The sequence below is a fragment of the Caretta caretta genome, chromosome 4, assembly GCF_965140235.1.
Source record: "Caretta caretta isolate rCarCar2 chromosome 4, rCarCar1.hap1, whole genome shotgun sequence".
Lineage (NCBI taxonomy): Eukaryota > Metazoa > Chordata > Testudines > Cheloniidae > Caretta > Caretta caretta.
In genome coordinates, this window is record NC_134209.1 from 137,761,360 (window position 1) to 137,781,404 (window position 20,045).

At 42.9% G+C, this 20,045-nt stretch overlaps 1 protein-coding gene across 6 annotated transcripts in view; it reads right to left on the minus strand.

The window, feature by feature from the left end:
- Window positions 1-20,045, minus strand: part of MAEA (macrophage erythroblast attacher, E3 ubiquitin ligase) — a 112,639-nt gene that overhangs the window by 59,103 nt on the left and 33,491 nt on the right. For all 6 annotated transcript variants that reach the window (XM_075128115.1, XM_048849155.2, XM_048849157.2 and 3 more), the window contains exon 3: window positions 9,183-9,386. In XM_075128115.1, coding sequence (XP_074984216.1) covers window positions 9,183-9,386 — 204 coding nt within the window. The remainder of the gene's footprint in view (window positions 1-9,182; window positions 9,387-20,045) is intronic.

Here is a 20,045-nt window from a genome sequence, read left to right on the forward strand (position 1 = left end):
GCCTTAGCCCCGCTGACCGGACTTTTTGAAGTAGAGAGCAGGAATTGTTTGCTCAAGACTGGTCTAACTCCTTCTAAAAGATGCATAAACATGGAATTCACAAACTGCGTCCTAATACAGTCAGGCATCCAGAGAAGTTAAGAGAGATAGGGAATAGGCAAAAGGGATATGGGACTCTCACCTTTCTGACAGGTAGCTTACAGGAGAAAGCTACCTTTGCAAGACTCCCCCAGACACTAGAGTCTGGGGGGAAAAAAAAGACCTGAATGTGTCCTCTCCCATCTGGATTCATCACAGAGGTAGAGTTAAGAAAGCAGATTAAGGAGAGGTTGAGTTGGAGAAAAATACAGTTCTTATTTGCCAAAGTTTTGTAAACCCTTCTTCAGGTCTTTGCTTTAGCCCAGGGGACTCCTACAGTGGTCAAACTGCCTGCTCAGTGAGTGTGCCTCTTGTATTGAGGCTGTGGACATGTGGACAAGCCTAGGAGGAAAAAAGCCTGTGAATAATCCTGGTGGGAGGCAAGCTAGTTGTAGCCTACTACAGAATTAACCATGCCTATCCCACAGCAGCTGCCTCTTGAAGATTACAGCAATGTGGTAGTGGCTGAGACACTTAACGTAGCCTAGGAGATAGAATAGGGCTGCTTTGGAGAGAAGAGAGACAAGGTAGGTGAGGTAATATCTTTTATTGGACCAACTTCTATTGGTGAGAGAGACAAGCTTTCGAGCCACAGAGCTCTTCTTCAGGTCTGGGAAAGGTACTTCCAGCATCACAGCTAAATGGAAGGTAGAACAGAGTATTTAGCACTAGTAGTTAGTACATACTGAAAGGGACCATTCAAGGTAGAGTCTGCAGTCATAGGACAAAAAGAGGGGGTTACTGGAAAGAAGGAATTCACAAAATCTAGCAACTATTTTCTACTTGTTACTGTAACTAGACAATGGGGGATATGTCCACATTAGTGGGCTCTCTAGCAGAAAGGAAAACACCATGAGGTGGAAACACGTTTAGCTTCCAAAGGTTTGTTAGGGAAAGTAGGCCAAACCAGCAGGCAGCACAAGTCAAATACATTATATTCATGACTTACAATTAAAGACATGCTTAAGTATTGTTTCTAGGAAAGGGCTGGGGCTGTGGGGGGTGTGTGGGGAAAGGGGGTTACTAAGTCCTGTATCAACTGTATCTACAAAATTCCAAATAAAGTGTTGATTCCCACCCCCCACATCCAATGCTTTAGGTATGTCATCAGGATTTCCCCAAGATTTTAAGAAGGGTAAGAGCAAGCTATCAAAAGTAGTCCATGTGTAGGAAGCTTGGAAAGTTAATGTACGAGTTTATCTAGCCTTTCAGCTTATTTTAAAAGCGTAAACGGAAACTTTTAGAGAAAAGAATACGTGGTAGGGTCTGCCATTAAATAAGGCTTTATTGAAAACCCTGCTACTGTTGAATCTAGCTTTGAAATCTTATTCTTCACAAGTTCACTACTATAGTCTAGTGATCACTGGAGTTATTCGAATACATTTCATTTGTGAAGGGTTTAATAATCTATCCATTAAAATTTACTCCACTGATTTTTGGTATGATTGCGGGGGGTAGAGGGGGAGAGAGAGAAATGTATCTATCTATCTCTGCAGGGTCAAGGAAGTCCATCTGCCTGCTCTTTGGCAGGTGAATATTACTTATTTAAATTTACAGTTCAGGGGAATTTTACTGAAAGTAAGTTAACCTATTTGGTTCAAACTAGCTCAGTCTTCTCTTGCCTTTGTACTATTTCCCCCTCCCCCCAAAATCTTCAGCTAGAATCCCAGGAGGATCACTTCTATGGAACCATGCATCACCTCGTTCTGTGAGCCAGTAGCCTCTATTCTGCTAGAGAAAATAAAAACTATCTAGAGACCCCCATATCTGCTTGGTAAATCAGGAAATTCTGAGCAACAACTGAATATTAACATTCCCTAAGTCTGCACCACAACATGAAAGATCTCAATAAATGGTTTCAGAGTGTTTCTGCTGAGCAACAGTTTGCTTTGATTATAATTAAATTCTAATTCACTTAAAGAAGTCCGTTTGTTCAAAACTCTTAAAATTATAAACAGTAGTAGATCTACTTCAAAAGAGTCAGATGTGACAGACACTCTTTGCATTAGTGTTTTCACTTTCCTCTAATGAGAGGTTGTCTACATTGGAAACTTGGCCCCATTTTGTCAAAATTTAGATTCCATGCAATTCAGTCTTAACTTTTAACATATAAAGTCTGGCCAGACAAAAACCAATAAAAAGATCTGTGCAATGCTTCTTGAAGGTATTCAGGACCGAATCTCCTTGTTACTCACCGGACTCCTAGAGAGAGACTTGCTGGTGCTAAACTGAACGTCAGCTCCCTGTCACGGCATCTGTTAGCCACCCAAACAATCTCCTCAGAAGCTCTGCCGGCCTTTACTGGGGGATTACAGGTAAACTAAGTGCACGCAATCCTTGAGCCTCCTTGAAGAACATTCCCCTATAATATCCAGCCCATCATAGGACACTCACAGACATTAACAACTTCACTATCTCCAAAAGGGACAATGTACACAACAACCTGTTTGGTGGAGCTGAGGATTCATATTTAATATTACAGCACTGAGATGAATTTATAATAAAACCAAGAATAAATGTATTAATAAAGAACAGAGGATTTAAGTGCTACTGAGAAAGGACAGTAGAAAGAGAATTGGTTACAAATAAAACAAAAGTATAACATGCTTCTAAGACTAAACATAAGAAACAGTTACCTACTGTAAATTTAGTTATTTGAGATGTGACAGAGATATGTATTCACTCGGTGTGCGTGCACCCAGCTCACTGGAGCCAGAGATATTTGCCTAGCAGTACCCTTAGAGGGGCAGTGCTCATGCCATGCCTTGTGACCGTAGCCCTTCCCCTGGCTACGGGAGGCGGCGCTGCCCCAACCCTCCCCAAGTGCCTTTGCACTGAATGCCTGGAAATCGGACTCCAATGCAGAGAGGACAGAGGGTGGGTCATGGAATACAGGTCTGCATCACATCTCAGAGAACTACCATTACAGAAAGTAACCATTTCTTCTTCAGTCATGCATTCCACTTAAATGACTCACAAGCAGTACCTCCTCCCACCAAGAAGACAGGGCTTGGAATCCACCTAAAGGAGGACTGCAGGACCGCTCTACCAAAGCTTGCATCTGCTCTGGAAGATGCTGTTAAGGTGTAATGGTTTGTGAGCATATGTACTGATGTCCACATAAGCAGCTCTACAAATGTCCAATATGGAAATTGGAATGAGAAATGCTATGGACATTGCTTGCGCTCATATAGAATGAGCATGCACACACTGAGGGGGCATAGCCAAGGCTATTTTGTATGCAGCCTTGACGCAGGATGTTACCCATTTGGAGATTGTCTGTGAAGAGCCCGCCTGACCCTTCATGTAGGCTGCATGTACCTGCACAACCAAACAAGACAATGCACGAAACGGTTTAGTCCTGTCCAAATAAAAGGCTAGACATCCTCTGACTTCTAAGGTATGGAGAGGCTGATCCTCCAGAGGAGGATGCGGCTCAGGAAAAAGCATAAGTAAATATACCACCTGGTTCAAATGAAACAGAGACCACTTCAGACACAAATTTTGGGTGGATCATAGAGTTACCTTGTCTTTGGAGAACTGTGTATAAGGATGCTCTCCCATCAGAACCTGCACTCTAACTTTCCTTGCAGATGTTATCACTACCAGGAAAGCAGTTTTCTGACAAGAGCGGAAAGGGACAAGATGCTAGACTCTCGAACAAAGAATCTTGTTACCATAGGATAGAATGATCTTCTTTGAAGAGGGGGAATGAAATGCCAATAGTGCTGCACTTTCAATTAACTAAGTGCAAGCCTTAACAACTGAAGGTGTAGCAGGTACTCCAAAATGTGCTGGCTTCTATCCAGGATTGGTTGGATTCTGAAGGCTAATGACAACACAGAAAACCACTTCCATTTCACTGAATAGGCTATTCTGGTACAGGACTTTCTAATGTTGAGCAGGACTTGTTGGACAGCTGTTGAACACTGCTCTTCCTCCTCATTCAACCATGCAGCAGCCACATCGTAAAATGCAGGGAGCTGAGCCTGGGATGCAAGATGCGGCCGTGATTCTGAGTGAGTAGGTTGGAATGGAGAGGAAACAGGATGGGAACCTAAATAGACAGCGCAAGAAGGTCGAAGAACCAACACTGTCTCAGCCATGAGAATGAACTTGGCTTGATCTGCCTTGATCTTCAGAATGACCCGAGGAATGACTGGGACCGGAGGAAAGGCATACAGGAAAGCGGACTGCCAGCTGAGGTAGAAAGCATCAAACAAGAAGCCAGCACTGAGGCCCCACTGAGAACAGGACAGACAACACTTCTTGTTGGCTGTTGTAATGGGGTTGCCCCAAGAAGTGAAGATGACCCAGAGGACACTTGTCTTCAGGGACCATTTGTGACTTGGGGAAAATAACTGCTGAAATGGTCTGCAAGATGATTCTGAACCCCGGGCAAGTGAATGGCTACTGGAGCAATGTTCTCCTCAATGCAGAACTACCACACCCTGATCTCCTCTAAACAGAGCAACGTGGTGTGGGCTTCCCCTTGTTTGTTCACATAATACATCGCAGTGGTATTGTCGGTAAGTACGTGAACCACTGAGTCACTGATATGGTGTTGAAAAGCATGACGTGCATTGTAGATGGCCTAAAGCTCCAGCAAGTCGATATGGTGTGAAGACTCCCGCTCTGAGCACAGTCCCAGTACTTTCAGCAACCCCAGGCATGACCCCCAACCCATCTGTGAGGCATCAGTAACAAATGCCTTGGTTGGCGAGGGCCGGACAAAAGGGAACGCACTGGCAAATGTTCTCTGGATGCATCCACCACTGTGAGTAGTTCAGGACCAGTGGAGGGAGATGAACAAATCTAGAGAATGACAAGCAGGACAGTAGACCATCCTGAGCCACATCTGAAGTGGGCAAAGGCGCAACCTTGAAAATTGGATTACCTGCATGCAAGTGGACATGTGGCGCAAGAGCCTCAGATGCCTGAACAGTCGTGGAATGCTGAGACTGCAGAGAGAGGCAAAAGCGGCGAATTGTCTAAAACAGTCATCGGCAGAAATGTTCTCAATATTGTGGAATCTAACAAAGCCCCAATGAACTCGATTTTTTGAGTGGGAGCCAAGGTTGACTTTGCGATGTTTAGGATGAGACCCAGATGGTCAAGCAAGCACAGCGTTGCCCTGACATGAGCAAGAACTTCCTTTCTGGATCTGTCCTTCAGTAACCAGTTATCCAGATACAGGAAAACATGAATTCCCTCCTTTCTGAGATGCATGGTCATTGTTCTGGTGTACTTGATAAAAACCTAGAGGGCAGAGGAGAGGCCAAAGGGAAGCACTGTGTATTGAAAGTGGCGTTCTGCCATGTTGAACCAAAGGAACTTTCATGTGGCGATTTTGCCAAGCCACAGAAAGTAAGCATCCTGAAGGCCCAAAGCAGCAAACCAGTCTTCTGAGACAGAGTGACCATTCAGAACCTCACGTTCCTGATATATTTGTAGAGTCCGCTAAGGTTAAGGATGGCTCTTACCCCTCCCTTGGATTTGGGTACCAAGAAGTATCGGAGTAGAAGCTGTGACCCTGGTGTTCCTGCGGAATCTCCACCACTGCTCTCAAAGCAGAAAATGGACCAGCTTGAGTAGCAATATCTCATTAGAGGGGCAGGGAGGGAATATGGGGAGTTGGTGTGGAGAGGAACATAACTGGACTTGATGGCGCTTAGGACCCAGCCATTGGTGGTGATTGACCCCAAGCACTGTGAAAGCGGGCCAACCTGTCCCAGGGGGGAGGGAAGAAGAGACTATGAGGAGGGAGGAGCAATGATAGAACAGTGCTCTGGACCAAGGAGTCAAAATGGGCACTTGGAGGACACTGGGACAGGAAGTGTGGAATGATCGAACCCCGAGCCCATCTACTTTCTCTCTCTGAGATGCTGCTTCCGGTGAAGGTTCTAAGCTACTTGAGTCTGTTTCTTAAATGATCTGCAGTTTGCACAATGCTCCTTGATGTGGGCCTCACCAAGACAGAGCAAGCACTGTAAGTGGGGATTGCTGTTGGGGATCACTCCCCCACACGGACAATGTTTAAACCTTGGTGAGGGCACCACCAAGGGAAACACATTACTACAACTGACACTACTCTAACACCAAGGTTACTAACAACTATATACAAGAGAAAAACTAAACTAGTTGAGAGGTTGAGAACACACAGAGCTCCCACTCCAGTTATGGGTGGTGGGAGGGTCAGGGTGCACTCTTATGTAGTCAGGGAAGAACAGCAGAAGGGGAGGGAGGGGGGAGGGATGGAGGGAGACTATAGGTAGGGGAGGGGCTATAGCCATGATACACAAGAGCTGCCTTTCTACGGGTACTGCTAGGCAAATTTCTCTGGCTCTGATCTGCTGGGTGCGCACACCCATAAATGGAATGCATGGCTGCATCTACTTGAGGAAGAACTTTAGCAGTCTACACTCCTTTGCCTAAAATGGTTTCTCATCCTCAAAAGACTTTCTGCAAAGCCTGCAGATTTTCAGTCAAAGCATGATCCAGATTTCTCCATGAGTCATCCCCATCTGCCAAGGGTGTTCCTCCGTGAAGCAGATAACAAAAAGTCCTTTTGCTTTTACTTATATTTTCTCCAAACTCATTGTTTTGATCCTAGACACAAGACAACTCATCCTGTGGTTTTAGTCTCCAGTGTCTTCCCAGGCTGATTTCACATCACTGTCAACCAGGCTTTTCCTGTTGACTTACATGAAAATGCAGCTCCCATTGTGTTTTAGATTTTTCAAAGCTCAATTTACATCAGAGACCTAGACAGACAGGTAAATCAACATTCCTTTGTCTAGGACAAAACTTGTTTATCAACCCTGCCTTGTTATAGGATTTAAAACATATTTTTAGTATATGCATACAACTTAATTATCACCCATACACATATCAAAGAACATTTACAATAACCAGTGAAATATATGCTATCATTTGACACCTCACATGACCTTCTTTACAGACAAATACTACAACAGCAATATGTTAGGTGCATGTTAGGTCTGACAGGAGTTGCTGTTGAAGGCAGTAACCCTTTGCCAGTTGGCATTGGGAGAGTCTTAAGGTCATAGACTTTCTTTGTTCACTCTACTCCAACTACTAAGTTTTTCTTCAATAGTTAAATGATTCAGACGTTAGGCAATTAAAAGTGTTTAGAACTGAAGGCAGCAGTCAGGTGCTGATGAACTCAAACATTTTAATCCAAAAATAGTTTTCACGTTTGCTAATAGTTATCTATGCAGCAGATGGAAGTGGAAAGTCATGAGGCATCACAAAAAAGTATTCTGCTCACTCCTGCAATGCATTAGACAACAGTCCCACTCTAGCCATGCTCACTTCAAAACCAATGTTATGCCTTTTCAGTTTAATTAATGCTCAACAGGAGCTGCTACATAGGGGAGATAATCTCCTTAACCTCTTTATTGCTGTGTAGCTATAGCTGATACATACAGAGGCATGATGATTCAGCAGAAGATTTACAGCTCCTGTTCCAGTGGAGGAAAACCTCCTTTCTGTCAGCAGAGAACCAACAGGATTTCAGATCATGCAGTTCCAGCTACATGATACAAGAACAATAGTACTTTATTTTTTAGGATTCGTCTTGTTACATGGCCCTTCTTTACCAAGGACAATGACCTCATGAGCGAAGAGATGCCTATGAACATGATTTGATGTTCTCCTCTTAGATAAGATTATTCTACTCATTTTTCACTTCCTTATTTCTCTTCCTCCCCCGTTTCATTTTCATATTTATTGAAGACATTGCTGGCCAAACAAGATCAGATTGGTTAAAACAGCCATGGAACTAAGAAATAGGTTGGAGTAAGAAGCAAACAAACAATTACATTAATGCTGTAGCTTTTGGTATGGCTAGCAACTAAGTTCCCCCTTTCTGAACTGTGTCCAATTTAAAAATATTCCCTCCCCTCAAAAATTAAAACAAAATCAGAAAACCATACATGCTGATAAAACTACCACCACCACCTTCTTCCTCCTCAAAAATATGTTTTTAACAGTAACAGTCACGGTCTTTCTAGTGTCAGAAGTGCTAAGACAGCTTACAGTACTGAGCCGGGGCACTTCTGAGTCCCAACGACACTTACCCCCACAGCTCAGCAAGACAAAAATAAGCCAGTTTCCAAGGAGAAAGACTCCAAATTCTCATAGGAACCAGCTTCTTCCTAAAACATTAATTTCATTTTCCTCTGAGTTGCAGTTGCTGGTGGAGCACAAAAGCCTTTCAGGATCCAGTATGGCTCAGCATCTTGCATACATAATCCATGCAAAGGAACATGAAGCGTATAAGCCCTGAAGTGTTGTTCGGCAACACGATTCAGCAACTTTACGGAAACTTGTAAGTAGGAGGAAGGCAACACACAAAATAAAGTGAAAGATGACCAGAGGATGTAAATAAAATGCACAAAATTGCTGCTTTGGAGCAAAACCATAAATGGAAGGGGAAGGAAGACACTCTGGCTACAAAACCTTGACAACTATTACATGAATTATTCCAAAGTATTTTATAATTCAAAGTGCCCCTAAAGATGTTTAATAGTAGTATAACAACACAACAGAACTCTAGATAGCCTATATGTTACCGTGATCGGCCTGATTGCCTCAAGAATTGTGAAAGTGTGGCTGGACAGATGGGAGGCTCCACTAACTGCTTAATCAACAGTCTGACATTCTTTAATAAAAATGTAACAGTACATTTGAGGAACCGGGGGGTGGGCTGGGGGGAGGGAGTGTTGGTCTAGGAATTAATTTAACTTTATAACTTCAACACTATGATTCCAATTCTAATTTCTATTTAACACACAAACATGCAAACCTATACTGAGAGAACAGACTCTAGAGAATTGGTTTAGAGACTAATTTAAATGAAATATTAAGAATTCAGGCATACTCTAGTACACAAAATAGCTAGCATATTACTGATCAACAGCTGTGTTTCCACGAATCTCTCTTTAATACAAACTGACGCTCAGATACCATAATGATTAGCACAGTATAAGAATCTATATAGAACAGAAGTTGGTACCAACCTCAATACCACTCTGCCTGGCTAGTTTTACAGCTGTATTGTAGTAGCCACAGCGCAAGAGATGTTCCACCATCATGCGATCCATACGTTTTTTCTTCCACATGTTGGCAGCAGCTGGCTGGTCACTGCTATGTTCTTTAAGGTGCTCAATCCTGCGTTTACAAAGTTTTGCGCTCTCATCTTCAGCCTGGATTGATTCAACTGCCTAAATTTAAGAAAGAATTATCCAATTAATAAATAAAGCAATTTCAGCTGCAGGGAATAATGACTTTTAAAGCAATATATAACCTTTATTGTACAATATGTAGAATGTGTACCAATCCCACAAACAAGATTACACATTGCCCAGAACAAAACAAAACAAAATCCATATAGTAGCCTATGAGTTACAAAAGGTTATTTCACTAAGATAAGTAGAAAAATACAACTGAACTGGTAAAATTATGTACAGGAAATTTCAAAATCGAGCTCGGCCTCATTGAAATTTCTGGGTGCTACTGTAGTATAAATCTTTCTCAATTGTTGACCTGAATTTATAGGGCTAATTTATTATGGCTTGCCAATGATCCGACCAGAAGATACTTCGGTTCTTGTCCTAAATTCAGGCTACAGAATCAGAGAACATAGGGAGTTCAATGTCTTTTATGGACCCTCGGGATGCATGGCAAGGACACACACACTGATAACAAAACCAAATTTTCAATATCTTTACTAAAATAAATGGGAGAGTAATCAAAGCTATAAGCCACAAAGAAGTAACACAGTTCTATAGTCCCTGGTGGTAAAATCCCTTTTCTAAAAGGCTACTTAAACTAGCACACTCATATCCTTCCTTGGAGACCTGATAGTGGGAGACAGAGGATGAGCCTCATCTCTAGCATGCCTAATGAGTTTGATGGTCCAGGCTCCTCAATCCCAAGCTGGTAGAGGTCAAGATCGAGTGTTGAGTAGCTAAGCTATATTGCAGAAGCTGAACAGATAGCTTAACAGAAGGTAACTGAAAGAAGGAGCAACCCCTCTGCATGGCAGTTTGCCCTTTTATAGCACTGTCCTGAATATTTATATTAATGCTCAACCCTCCATGCCCAAATCTTATTTCCTCACCCACTTAAATCTTCGGGTACACTTACTCTATAGGCTAGCATATCCTGACATGTTAATATCATATTCATACATATTAATATTGATGATCTCATCCTCAAAACCATTACCTTTGGCCTACATCATTACTTCCATGTTCTGCAGTCTACCTTGTAGTTACTGGTGTGTTCCAGAATTTTGCTAAACACATTCAGTTCTCCATTCAGTTTCCCAAAGTCAAAAGGGATAACCGGTAGGCCAGCGGTTCTCAAACTGTGAGTCGGGACCCCAAAGTGGGTCCCGACCCCATTTTAATGGGGTCGCCAGGGCTGACTTACACTTGCAGGGGCTCGGGGCTGAGGCCCAAGCCCGAGGGAGTCAGCCCTGGGCAGCGGGGCTCAGGTTACAGGCCCCCTGACAGGGGCTGAAGCCTTTGGACTTCAGCTTTGATCAATTGGGCAGTGGGACTCGGGCTTCGGCTTCCCCACCCAGGGCAGTGGCACTTGGGCAGGCTCAGGCTTCGATCCCTGCTCCTGGTGTTGTGCAGTAATTTTTGTTGTCAGAAGGGGGTTGCAGTGCAATGAAGTTTGAGAACCCCTGCGTTAGCCCATTTATCTATGCCAAAGGTTACAAACTAACACTTACGCTACTTTGCTCTAGCTAATTATACAGGATACAGGCCTGTAGGTTCCTTGCATTACAGCCAAGTATAATGAAGTAATCTGTACTGGAATTATTCAATACAAAACATAAACCAAGAAAATAATATAATCAAACCAATAAAGAAAACAGATTGTATAATATAGCAATTGTATAATATAGCCCCATGGGCTACAAAATGGAAGAAATGTAAATGTGACCACTTTAGTAGCAGCTGCCACCATGCCTCACTCTTCATACCCCACCGTAAGTTCCATACAAGTTTGTTGCCAATGGATCTCAACAGTTGAAACCCACTGGTCTTGCACCTATGGTCTGCCCTCATTTCACCCTCCCCATGCCGCTATGCTGCTCTTCAGGGGACTATTGCAGAGCAACCGGTACAGCCTCTCCACTTTTGCTTTCTTTTGTCCTCTTACAGCAGTAGAGCTATGTACTGGGACTTGCACTAATGGACAGAGAGAGGATTTGGCCCTCACAACATCTTTCAATCAAGGATCTCAAATCAGTTTGCGGTCAAGTCTCAGTATCCTTGTTAAATCAGTAGGAATTATCTTTATTCTGCAACACTCGTTAAGGACTTCTGCAGACTGTGTCCTACCTCCAGTGCTCCTGGCAACATGGGTCTACTGCTAGAATCTTTTACCTACTAGTTTTACCTTAAGCAAGCCAGGATGACGAGTTTTTCCCAGCCACTCTTACAGAATGCCTAGCTCAGAGAGTCAGCACAATGAAAGCCTCTTTCCACAACAATACTATTTTTACCACATAATCACACTCTTCTCTCCCCCTATCCTATCGCAATTAGATGGCTGATTAATCATGCTGCATGTTTCACTTAGCAATTAATTACAACCACATTTGCAACTTGAGGCTAGGTACTTATGACTGCTGCACATTACACCAGTAGCCAATTCAGATCCCACAAAATAAGTCAATGTGCATAACCTACTGACAGCAGTCAACAGCAGTTTTATTTGCTATTATATGTTATAATGAAATATCTCATTACTAAGAATGGGAAAGCAGCAGGTAGAAGATGCACTGGTTTAAACTGTCTAGTCTCCTCTCACCCAGTTAAAGAGAGGAGTTTCATGCTCTCAAGTGGAAATCCACGAGAATTCAGAGTATTCATGGGAAGGTCAGTTTTGGAATGCCTGGTCATGGGCCCCAATTGCAGTGCATTAACAGAGCCACTAAGAAAACTTCCCTAGTTCTTGTCCACACTAAGCCTGGCTCTAGTTCAACCTGTTATATTAATCCAAACTTTACAAATCCTCATCACTCCTTAAAAGAAAAATGATTCACTGTAACTGAGGTAACTCCAACTCACGAGGGTGTTTCATTTTTACTACAGAATTTTTCAGTGTAGGGTCCAAGACAATTTAAAGAACAAAAAACCCAGACAGACTCTTGGTAAGTAAGTTGTGAGCACTTCCTATTTAGCAAAAGAGGATGTTTGTCATAAAAAAAGAATTTTGGCTTGACATTAAATTTCTGAAGAGGAAATGGGTCTGAAAAAACAAGATTATTTTGAGGCAAACATGAAGGCTGAACTCTATACAACTCACCTGAAAAGATGTATGCATCTCCTTGGTTGAATTTACCTTGGAACCAGAGCTGCTGCCATTTTGATCCCCTTGTCAGGACTGTTAGGAGAGGGGACGCATACTTTCCTGGGCCTCTCTGCTGCAATTTTGTGGATGAGGTAAATTCAGGGAGTCACTGATGGGAAGTGTGGTCAGCTGGTTAAAAGGGTAGGCATGAGAGAAATGCATGACTCTGGCTTTCCCAACAGAACCAGTGACATGAATACCAGAGACGTCCCCATAGAGACATCAAAAATGTGGACTGTTGAGAGCTAAGGAAATCAGCCTAGAGAGTCCCTTACCAACATCTCAATAGTTTACTGGGTCCTTGCCTGAACATGTTCTTCGTCCATGGCCTTGCATTTAAAGACCAAAAGGGGCCACTGTTGGAAATGCAAGTAGCAACAAGTGACAGCCTTGGCTGTTTACCTTGGATGAATGTCCCTCAGGCTACTGCTTGCTTTGACCTTCACCATGAGTAAGTGTAGGGAGAAAAGCTGGAAGGTACCATTTGTCAGTTCTCTGCTAGTGCTCCCTAGCTCTACATAGGTTTCTGCTAACCAGAGCAAAGGAAGTCTAGCTAGCCCTTCTCCAAGCTGGTCTGAAGTGTGAGAGAGGGCTTCCCCCACCACAAAAATATAACAGAACACATGATCCAGGAAGCAGTGCAGGTTTTCCCTATATGCTTTGTCTGTCACACTGGGATCAAGCAAGGGATGCAAGAGGACATGTCTGGCTGTAGTGCAGGTAGCCAGGAATTAAGTGGATTAGCCCAAAAACATGCTCAAAAGTTGGACATAGATCAAGCTTAACATCCAATTGCACCAGAAAGTTAACTTTCATGGTTTCAGTTTTTAAGAGTTTTATATCCAAGGATCTGCAGCTCTAAGGTATCTAAAGAGGCAGAACCAAACTGGCAGGCTCTTAAGCAAGCATTATGTATCCTTGAGCTAATGATTGATATCTGAGTTCTGCCTGCAAAATAAATACCAAGTTCTCATCCATAGACATCAAAGCATATTATGAAGAAATTAACTATCATTACTGCCATTTTGCAAAAGATGAACAGAGCCACAGGAGGTGAAGTGAAAGCTGCCAACCAGCTGAAGATCCATTTTAGGATCTGAGAACCTTTCTTCAAAGAAGAAAGAAGAGTTTACCTGTATGCACACATCCCTAGACCCTGTTCCAAGGCTCAGCCCTTAAGACTGTGGGGAGTGAGTTCAGGGAGCACATGACGTGGATCATGTGACTGCAGGTTGCAAGGAGCGCCTGACACAAATAGCAGCTGCAGTGTCTAAGCAGTAAGACCACCATGAAAGGACCCAGGAAGAAGCTCTTGACAGTAGTCAGAAAGTGCTGTGTTATCCCCCTTCCTAGATGTGGAAAGTACAAATAATACAGCCCTGTTAAGTGTTCTGTATTATTTTGAACCTTTCACGTATTCTCTTAATAAACCTGCCCTGAGGATGTGCAATGTCTAGAGCCCTTTGGTATTAGTCAGACTGTCCTGCCCACCAATTTACAGCAGCCTTTAACCCACCTCAAAAAAAGAAAAGGAGTACCTTTGAGGCACCTTAGAGACTAACCAATTTATTTGAGCATAAGCTTTCGTGAGCTACAGCTCACTTCATCGGATGCATACTGTGGAAAATATAGAAGATGTTTTTATACACACAGACCATGAAAAAATGGGTGTTTATCACTACAAAAGGTTCTCTCTCCCCCCATCCCACTCTCCTGCTGGTAATAGCTTATCTAAAGTGATCACTCTCCTTACAATGTGTATGATAATCAAGGTGGGCCACTTCCAGAACAAATCCAGGGTTTAACAAGAACGTCTGAGGAACAGTGTGTGTGTGTGGGGGGGGGGGGGAGGGGGAATAAACAAGGGGAAATAGGTTTGAATAGAGACTGGGAATGGTGGATTCATTATAAAAAGTAACCTAAGTTAATTGTATCCAATTTGCAAATGAATTCCAATTCAGCAGTCTCTCGTTGGAGTCTGTTTTCGAAGTTTTTTTGTTGAAGGATAGTCACTTTGAGATCAGAAATCGAGTGACCAGAGAGACTGAAGTGTTCTCCGACTGGTTTATGAATGTTATAATTCTTGACATCTGATTTGTGTCCATTTATTCTTTTACGTAGAGACTGTCCAGTTTGACCAATGTACATGGCAGAGGGGCATTGCTGGCACATGATGGCATATAGCACATTGGTAGATGTGCAGGTGAACGAGCCTCTGATCGTGTGGCTGATGTGATTAGGCCCTGTGATGGTGTCCCCTGAATAGATATGTGGGCACAGTTGGCAACGCGCTTTGTTGCAAGGATAGGTTCCTGGGTTAGTGGTTCTGTTGTGTGGTATGTGGTTGTTGGTGAGTATTTGCTTCAGGTTGGGGGGGCTGTCTGTAGGCATGGACTGGCCTGTCTCCCAAGATTTGTGAGAGTGTTGGGTCGTCCTTCAGGATAGGTTGTAGATCCTTGATGATGCATTGGAGGGGTTTTAGTTGGGGGCTGAAGGTGACGGCTAGTGGCGTTCTGTTATTTTCTTTTTTAGGCCTGTCCTGTTGTATACAGACTAATATTAATTGCGAATACAGACCAACATGGCTGTTACTCTGAAACCACCTCAAAAAGAAGTTTCAGACCTACACACAAGAGTTGAAGCCAGCAGTGCTATTGTTACTGAAGATTGTCAATGCTTACACAGTCTTTGGGCCAGATCCTCAGCTGCTGTAAATTTACATAGGTCTATTAGAGCTGATGGAGTTACACTAGTTTACACCAGCTGAGAATCTGGCCCTTTGTGTCCAAGTTATGCCACAGTTCGTTGGAGGTTTTTGTTCAGGACAAAGTGACAGACTAAATCCTGTCAGACCTTGAGTCAACGTCTGAAGTTTGAGATGGTTTTCATTTGACTATCAGTACAAAGTACGGACAGTTCCCACTACTGAAATAAGCAAGGCCAGGAAAGAAGATCTTCAGTATCAAGCAGAGGTTTGAGGACAGCTCTATACGTAAAATGCTGCACCGGTGCAGCTGCATCGCTGTGGTGCTTCAGTGAAGATACTACTAAGCCAATGGGGGAGCGTCTCCTGTCAGTGTAGTTAATCCACCTCCGCAAGAAGGTCAAATTTGACCAAAGAACTTGTAGAGACTAGCTCAAGGGGCTGCTGCGGATGATACCCTGGCAGCACCCCCTTTTCTTTTATGAGGAAACTGCAGCATTTCTGTTGGCTGCAGCGGTGACAGAATGACAGGAAGAGAAAGGTGATGTCTCAGAAAGGTGTGTCCCAAGATACATGTTCCTATTCTTCAGTGAAACTCCAGCCTGGCTATTGTCTATCATATAGAAGAGAATAGTGGTCATGCTGTGATTCTTTGTAGCATGAGATACTGGGCTCTTGTCTAATCTTGCTACTTATTCAAATTACATTCCAGATTTTTGTGTCTATTTTGTAATTAGATTTTTGGGGAAGAATATGCTCTTAAGTTATCAGAATAAATGTACAGACTGAAAAGGACATCTCTTTTCCTTGTGCTTTAGTCAAAGATAAAGTGTGTTCTTTTTGCAGTCTCTACTACAGCTTCATCGATAGATACATAGATTCCAAGACCAGAAAGGACCATTATAATTCTCAAACTTCATCACACCATGACCCCACTTCTGACACACACACACACACACACACACACACACAAAAGACTACATAACCCCAAGAGGGAAGATCAAAGCCTGAGCCAACCCACCCAAGCCCTACTGCCCCACACGGAAGGGAGGCGGCAGGGAGGAAGGTGGTGAAACCCTTGCTCTTCAGCCCTGGACATTGGGGCTCGGGCTTTGGTCCCAAGCAAGTCTAACAGCAGCCCTGGTGACCCCATTAAAATGGGGTCACAACCCACCTTGGGGTCCTGACCCACAGTTTGAGAACCGCTGAAATAGTAGGACTTCCTGCATAATACAGGCCATAGAGCTTCCCCATACTAATTCCTAGAGCATGTCAGTTATAAAAATATCCAGTCTTGATTTTAAAATTGCCAGTGCACCACTTGCAAACTGAAAAATGGATGCGCAGCTGGCGCTGATGGTATCTTGCTGGAGCTGCTAAAATGAACTTTTGGCCCTGTAGCGGAATCACTTGTGGCCATCTTTCACCTGATGTAGAGAATTGGAACCTTTCCAACCGCCTGGAAGGACAGTATTGTAATCTCACTTTATATGGGCAAGAGACTGTGCAGTAAACGTTAGAGAGAAAGAACAATCATCTTGTTGTCCATGCCAGGGAAGTTGTTTGTGCATATTCTGCTAGCGCATTTAGAGTCCCTGCTACATTGGAAGCGTCACCTCCAACAGACAGGCTTTACAAGGAACGGGTTCACATTAGATGCCATTTTGGCCACCTGCTTGTTGTCACAGATACATCATGAGTTCAAGAAATATGTAGCGTATATTGATCTTAAGGCTGCATTTGATTCAGTTGACTGAGTCATGCTATGGAAGGCCTTAAAGGGCATAGGTGCCTCAACCACTCTACTGGACTTGATTAGTGAGCTGCATAATGGAACCACTGCCCGTGTACATCTGGGGAATCGGATGTCAGCACATTTTAAATCAGTATCTGGCGTCAGGCAGGGCTGAGTCTTGGCCCCTGAACTCTTTTGCTGGGCAATGTAACATTCTGTCAGATCCATAGATTCATAGATATTAAGGTCAGAAGGGACCATTATGATCATCTAGTCTGACCTCCTGCACAACACAGGCCACAGAATCTCTCCCACCCACTCCTGAAAAACCTCACCTACATCTGAGCTATTGAAGTCCTCAAATCGTGGTTTAAAGACTTCAAGGAGCAGAGAATCCTCCAGCAAGTGACCCGTGCCCCATGCTACAGAGGAAGGCGAAAAACCTCCAGGGCCTCTTCCAATCTGCCCTGGAGGAAAATTCCTTCCTGACCCCAAATATGGGGATCAGCTAAACCCTGCGCATATGGGCAAGGTTCACCAGCCAGATACCCAGGAAAGAATTTTCCGTAGTAACTCAGATCCCACCCCATCTAACATCCCATCACAGGCCATTAGGCCTATTTACCATGAATATTTAAAGATCAATTAATTACCAAAATCATGTTATTCCATCATACCGTCTCCTCCATAAACTTATCGAGTTTAATCTTAAAGCCAGATAGATCTTTTGCCCCCACTGTTTCCCTTGGAAGGCTATTCCAGAACTTCACTCCTCTGATATTTAGAAACCTTCATCTAATTTCAAGTCTAAACTTCCTGGTGGCCAGTTTATATCCATTTGTTCTTGTGTCCACATTGGTACTGAGCTTAAATAATTCCTCTCCCTCTCCAGTATTTATCCCTCTGATATATTTAGAGAGAGCAATCATATCTCCCCTCAACCTTCTTTTAGTTAGGCTAAACAAGCCAAGCTCTTTGAGTCCTTTCATAAGGCAAGTTTTCCATCCCTCGGATCATTCTTCAGCCCTTCTCTGTAACTGTTCCAGTTTGAATTCATCCTTCTTAAACATGGGAGACCAGAACTGCACACAGTATTCCAGGTGAGGTCTCACCAGTGCCTTGTATAACGGTACTAAAACCTCCTTATCCCTACTGGAAATACCTCTCCTGATGCATCCCAAGACCGCATTAGCTTTTTTCACAGCCATATCATATTGGCGGCTCATAGTCATCCTATGATCAACCAATACTCCAAGGTCCTTCTCCTCCTCCGTTACTTCTAATTGATGCGTCCCCAGCTTATAACTAAAATTCTTGTTATTAATCCCTAAATGCATAACCTTACATTTCTCACTATTAAATTTCATCCTATTACTATTACTCCAGTTTACAAGGTCATCCAAATCCTCCTGTATGATATCCCGGTCCTTCTCTAAATTGGCAATACCTCCCAGCTTTGTATCATCCGCAAACTTTATTAGCACACTCCCACTTTTTGTGCCGAGGTCAGTAATAAAAAGATTAAATAAGATTGGTCTCAAAACCGATCCTTGAGGAACTCCACTGGTAACCTCCCTCCAGCCTGACAGTTCACCTTTCAGTAGTACCTGTTGTAGTCTCCCCTTTAATTCCTTATCCACCTTTCAATTTTCATATTGATCCCCATCTTATCCAATTTAACTAATAATTCCCCACGTGGCACAGTATCAAACGCCTTACTGAAATCTAGGTAAATTCGCTCCACTGCATTTCCTTTGTCTAAATAATCTGTTACTTTCTCAAAGAAGGAGATCAGGTTGGTTTGGCATGATCTACCTTTTGTAAAACCATGTTGTATTTTGTCCCATTTACCAATGACTTCAATGTCCTTAACTACTTTCTCCTTCAAAATTTTTTCCAAGACCTTGCATACTACAGATGTCAACTACAGGCCTGTAGTTACCCGGATCACTTTTTTTCCCTTTCTTAAAAATAGGAACTATGTTAGCAATTCTCTAATCATACAGTACAACTCCTGAGTTTACAGATTCATTAAAAATTCTTGCTAATGGGCTTGCAATTTCGGGTGCCAATTCCTTTAATATTCTTGGATGAAGATTATCTGTGCCCCCCCCCGATTTAGTCCCATTAAGCTGTTTGAGTTTTGCTTCTACCTCAGATATGGTACGATCTACCTCCATATCCTCATTCCCATTTGTCATGCTACCATTATCCCTAAAGGTCCTCTTTAGCCTTATTAAAGGCTGAGGCAAAGTATATGTTTAGATATTGGGCCCTGCCTAGATTATCCTTAACCTCCACTCCATCCTCAGTCTTTAGCGGTCCCACTTCTTTTTTTGTTTTCTTCTTATTTATATGGCTATAGAACCTTTTACTATTGAACTACTTTTACTTTACAAGGTCCAACTCACTTTATCCCTACATGTTCTGACCTCAATAAGGTAGCTTTCCTTGCTGATCCCTCCCATCTTCCACTCACTGTATGCTTTCTGCTTTTTCTTAATCACCTCTCTGAGTTGCTTGCTCATCCAGCTTGGTCTACAACTCCTGCCTATGAATTTTTTCCCCTTTCTTGGGATGCAGGCTTCCGATAGCTTCTGCAGCTTTGATTTAAAGTAATTCCAAGCCTCCTCTACCTTTAGATCCATAAATTCTTCAGTCCAATCCACTTCCCTAACTAATTTCCTTAATTTTTGAAAGTCAGCCCTTTTGACATCAAAAACCCTAGTTGCAGATTTATTTTTGTTAATCCTTCCGTTCAGTTTGAACTGAATTAGCTCATGATCACTTGAACCAAGATTATCCCCTACAACCATTTCTTCTATGAGGTCCTCACTACTCACCAAAACCAAATCTAAAATGGCATCCCCTCTAGTCGGTTCAGCAACTACTTGATGAAGGAATCCAGCAGCTATCGCATCTAGGAAAATCCGAGCCCTATTATTACTGCTAGCACTCGTCCTCCAGTCTATATCTGGGAAGTTAAAGTCTCCCATGATCATGCAGTTTCCATTAGTATTTACTTTATTAAAAACATTAAAAAGGGCTCTATCCATATCCAAATTAGAT